Source organism: Diplotaxodon limnothrissa, linkage group LG18 (genome assembly GCF_057381915.1).
Source record: "Diplotaxodon limnothrissa isolate DT_005_m linkage group LG18, D_limnothrissa_male_GT1.1, whole genome shotgun sequence".
In the NCBI taxonomy this organism is placed as follows: Eukaryota; Metazoa; Chordata; class Actinopteri; order Cichliformes; family Cichlidae; genus Diplotaxodon; species Diplotaxodon limnothrissa.
The window spans coordinates 622,501-627,500 of NC_140613.1; the positions used below are offsets into that span (position 1 = coordinate 622,501).

Here is a 5,000-nt window from a genome sequence, read left to right on the forward strand (position 1 = left end):
CATTGTCAGTTTACTCGCTGTGTTTGTTTGATGTCAGAGGCGTGGCGCAGTGAGGACCTGGGTCAGGTGGCCGTGGAGGAGCAGAGTTTGGAGATGCAGAGCTGTGCCATCAAGCTGACGACCATCAGAGATGTCCTGCTCAGGAGACACATGAAGGTGGCGTTTTTTGGCAGGTGAGCAGTTTACAGAAACTGCAGAATACAGGCGGGTGAGCCTGCACACAGTAGAAAACATTGATGTAGCTTCTAGGTTGGAGAAATGAAGACAAGGTGCTGCATTCTACCTGAAGGCCACCAGATGGAGACAGCAACTAGTTATTTGCAAAGTGTGACTCTGCCCATATTATATCACTTCACAAAAAGTTTCAGTAACAGCAGGGTACGGCAGTGAACAGGAGCTAACGGGGGCTAACAGGAGCTAACGGGGGCTAACAGGAGCTAACGGGGGCTAACAGGAGCTAACGGGTGCTAACAGGAGCTAACAGGCGCTAACAGGGGCTAACGGGGGCTAAAAGGTGCTAACAGGAGCTAACGGGGGCTAACTGTTAGCAGTGACCGTTGTCCACTTGATGCAGTGACTACAGAGACTGAAGTTTGTTTTATTGACCCAAAATACTGACAAGCATTCAAACATTTTCATATCTTGCCCAGTATCAACTGAGGGTTGTTGATAACATAAATATATCGTGTTGCGTGATGTTGGGGAGAATGCCATCGTTACTCTCCGCAGCATTAGTAAACACACTCAGAGGGCCTAAGCTAACGTTCATCTTCAGCCTTGCCGTGCCCAGTTTCTCCACATAATGAGTAAGATGCTTGTACTTCCTCTGAGAGAGAAAATACACTTGTTTGTTTACTCATAGTTGCCGCAGTTTATCTTGTCTACATGATGCTCAGTTGGTTTCTTATCATGTCCAAAATGGCCGACAAGTTACTGTCACGTGCCAAGGAGTCACATGTCTGCAAAGCCTCTGTTGGTGCCCTAATCTGTGAGCCTGGTTCTGCTCACGGTTTCTTCCTGTTAAAAGGCAGTTTTTCCTTCCCACCATTGCCAAAGTGCTTGCTCATAGGGGGTCACATGATTTCTGGTTTGCTTCTGTATGATTGTAGCATCTCTGAAGCTATTCCCAAAGTAAAGAGTGCTGCGCCCCCCTTAAAAATCAGGAAACCCCACAGGGTCCAACCAATCTTATAATGGATTTCCTTTGAAACTTCCATTCAAAAAACATCAATCCGCCTGCCTTCAGTACATTAGCAGTAAGTTTATGTCAGAGTAATGAGTGACATCACAAACTCAAGTAATAATTCCCTTTTTATTTCTAAATAAATCGATTTATATGAATATTTAACAGAACATACACGTGAGTTATTTCCAGAGATGGGCAGTAATGTGTTACAAGTAACGGATTACAGTAACGCGTTACAAGTAACTACAAGTTACTTTTTTCGAGTAACAAGTAAAGTAAGGGATTACTATTGCAAAAAAGGTAATTAGATTACCGCTACTTTACCGTAGGAACGCTGCGTTACTGCGTTACTAAAACCGTGATTTCTTTGCGAGAATGTCTCATGACAGTGACGTAAGCGAGTGCGCCGTTAGTGACAACAGCTGTGTGCAGATCAACAATGGATCACATATCGAGTGCAGAGAGAGTATGAGCGTGCAGCGTTTAAAGCGTGGAAGTACTGACCTTACTTTGAGTTTGATTCCATAAAAAGTGACAAAAACATTAGTGTCCGCTGTGCGTGGGAAGAAAACTTCTTTTTACAGCGAAAAAACCCCTAAACTTCCAACAAGCACCGAGTAGCTACGACGTAATGGGAAACTCACAGAGAAACTCGCGGATTCTTCCACTGACCGCGGCACACCTGCACCAGCGTAAACCTCCGCCTGCCCCACTCCTGCTTTACAGGTGAAAATAGAGCAACAGGACCGCTGAGTCTTTGACTTTATTTATTTTCTGCTGTGTTTTACTTGCATCTATTTGAAAGACTGAGTGTAAACACACAAAATATTTTATTTTATGAGCTGGAATGTGCAGAAAATAGGTTTAAATGTTAAACTAATTTCTTCCAGTCAGAGAATGTTGCATATAATTTAATTTTTGCTTGATGCATAAAGTTAAAAGATTAAAACTAATAAAACAAGTTTGGTTACATTTTGTATGAAGGATTATGTAGAAAAGGTAGAATTGGGCTGAAAGATCTATCGCTTTATCACCTATTCAGGTTGTAAATCGTGTTTTTAAAAAGTAACTAAGTAACTAAGTAACTATTTACTTTTGAAAATAAGTAATCAATAAAGTAACGGGATTACTTTTTTGGGGACGTAATCCGTAATTAGTTACTGATTACTTTTTTCAACTTAACCAACACTGGTTATTTCAAACTGACTGCTGCAGGCACCTGCAGTACCTTTGCAGCCTACCAGGGGGCACCAGACCACACTTTGGGAATCCTTTTCAATATAAAGTGCTTTGAGGCGACTGTTATTGTGATTGGATGCTATATTTAAAAAAATGAACAGGATCAAATTATATTAATTTATTTGACCTTTGACATCTGTGTTTTCGAGCTCAGTCATTCGTTCTGAGTCTTAATGAATATAGAATAAAGGCTGATATCACTCTTTGACCCACTGTGGCATTGGCTAATTTTCCAATCACAAGTCGTTAGCCGATGAGGGTGTGGTTGCTCAGCCAGACCCGCCCTTTCTCATCATATTGAATCACTGGCACAGTGACAGCTCCACGTGAGCGATTTAAAACCATCCTGCAGCTTTTAAGGAGGAAATTCTCCACAGAGCCCAAACAGTGAGCGTGTCCAGCTGTAAACATGTTGGGAGGCTGTTGGGACTGACTCACTGCTGCCCCTGCTGGACTGTAGAGGATCTGTACTGTTTGTTGGCGCTCCATTTTTTAGCAGCACATGTTGATGCTTGTGACGTTTGAACTCATTTTTTACTTGAGACGATGAAACAAAGAAATTGAGTTTGCATCAAAGGTGACGGAAGCTCGTAGTTCAGAGCTCCGGGGACGCTGCGTTACAGTTACAGCCGTTTGTCCTCAGCTCTGATTCCAGCAGCAGCGTGTGTGTGTGTGTGTGTGTGTGTGTGTGTGTGTGTGTGTGTGTGTGTGTGTGTGTGTGTGGATAGAGCCTGATAAAAGCTGAGACCAGCTAACCGACGTTTGTTCTGTGAAAGCAGAGCTGAACACACTGATAAGGTTTATCTGCGACCCCGGCTGAGGCACGCTCACAGTCGGACACGTGGATTTCTGCAGAAACTCATGATGTAACGACCGTCACTTGATAAACTGGGTGATGTAATAACTCGTCAGCTCTCACCCGAGGATGGTGAGGCCCTCTGACCTGTGGTGCTGCTCTTGTGCTGTCATACTGCTTCTTGCCCGACTTTGAAGGCCGAACCTGCTCGCTGTTTCGTTCGGTTTGAGCCACGATGATGCAGCGGGCGCTGAGATGAAGGTTTTGGTGTTAGTCAGCATCGTTGAAGGTTTTCATATTAATTATAATGATTGTACATTTGCTGTGGATCAGGACGAGTAACGGGAAGAGCACAGTGATCAACGCCATGCTGAGAGACCGAGTGCTGCCCAGCGGCATCGGTCACACCACCAACTGTTTCCTGAGCGTCGAAGGGACCGACGAAGACGAGGCTTTCCTCATTACCGAGGCGTCCACCGAGAGGAGGAGCGTGACTGTGAGTGAGGTGACAGAAACCCTGCGGTGATCACGATGCTCGTGACACGCCCGCTGGCGTGTGGTGATGACTCGCTGCCTCCTTCCTCCTCAGACGGTGAACCAGCTGGCTCATGCTCTCCACATGGATCCCACTCTGGACTCGGGTACACTGGTCAAAGTCTTCTGGCCTAAAAGTCGCTGCGCTCTGCTGAGAGACGACTTGGTGCTCATGGACAGGTAACGCTCCCTCCTCCTGACCTTTGACCCCACTGATGACGATTCACTTAAATAATATTCTGTGTCAGAACCACAGGGTTCAGTTTCAACTGCATTTAGTCAAAGTGCCAGTACCAGTACTTACTAACACCGGTGACCTTTGACCTTTGACTCTTGGCCCAGCCCTGGGACCGATGTCACCCTGGAGTTGGACAGCTGGATCGATAAGTTCTGTGTGGACGCAGACGTCTTTGTTCTGGTGGGAAATGCAGAGTCCACTCTGATGAACACGGTGAGGAAACGACTCATCACACGACTCAGCCTGGTTGGCTGCGTGTGAGTGGCTGCGTGTGAGTGGCTGCGTGTGAGTGGCTGTCTTTGTTAAAGTGGAATAACTAATTCAATTCTGCCTGCAGGAAAAACTTTTCTTTCACAAAGTCAGCGAAAAAATCTCCAAACCGAACATCTTCATTCTCCACAACAGATGGGACGCTTCAGTGACCGAACCAGACTACATCGAAGAGGTGTGTGTGTGTTTCTGTGTGTGTGTGTGTGTGTGTGTGTGTGTGTTCTGGTTCTTCCTATGTGGGTTGAGTGTCTGGTTTATGGTTCGCTGGGTTATGGTTATGGTTAGCTGGGTTATGGTTATGGTTAGCTGGGTTATGGTTAGCTGGTTTAGGCTCATCATTCATCTTTGATGGTTAGGGTCGGCAGCTAGGGAAAGCAATATGTCAGTGGGAGGTCCCCACGAGGATAGCAACACCCGACATGTGTGAGTGTGGCGGCGCCGTGCAGCTCTGCAGGTGACCCGTTCCTGTGCATCACCTCAGAGCTTCAGCGCACAGACGTCCTCCTTCTAATGAACGCTGCTGTTTTTATTGTTACCTGCTTGGGTGTAAGTCAGGCTGGAAGGAGAATTATTCTCTGAGATCGAAGTAAAGCCGCTGGCAGCAGGACAACATCTCACTCGCCTGCACTGTAGGTGTGGATGCTATGGTAGAAACGCACCGCTCCCCCTGCTGTCCAGGTGAGGAACCAGCACCTGGACCGCTGCGTGGGGTTCCTCGCTGACGAGCTGAAGGTGGT

At 46.2% G+C, this 5,000-nt stretch overlaps 1 protein-coding gene across 1 annotated transcript in view; it reads left to right on the forward strand.

Annotated features, from left to right (window-relative positions):
- mfn1a (mitofusin 1a) overlaps positions 1 to 5,000 on the forward strand; it is a 13,605-nt gene that overhangs the window by 446 nt on the left and 8,159 nt on the right. Inside the window, exons 2-7 of the mRNA XM_085377400.1 lie at positions 38 to 173; positions 3,555 to 3,726; positions 3,811 to 3,935; positions 4,098 to 4,206; positions 4,331 to 4,438; positions 4,942 to 5,000. The exon at positions 4,942 to 5,000 is cut by the window's right edge and continues 104 nt beyond it. Coding sequence (XP_085233526.1) covers positions 38 to 173; positions 3,555 to 3,726; positions 3,811 to 3,935; positions 4,098 to 4,206; positions 4,331 to 4,438; positions 4,942 to 5,000 — 709 coding nt within the window. The remainder of the gene's footprint in view (positions 1 to 37; positions 174 to 3,554; positions 3,727 to 3,810; positions 3,936 to 4,097; positions 4,207 to 4,330; positions 4,439 to 4,941) is intronic.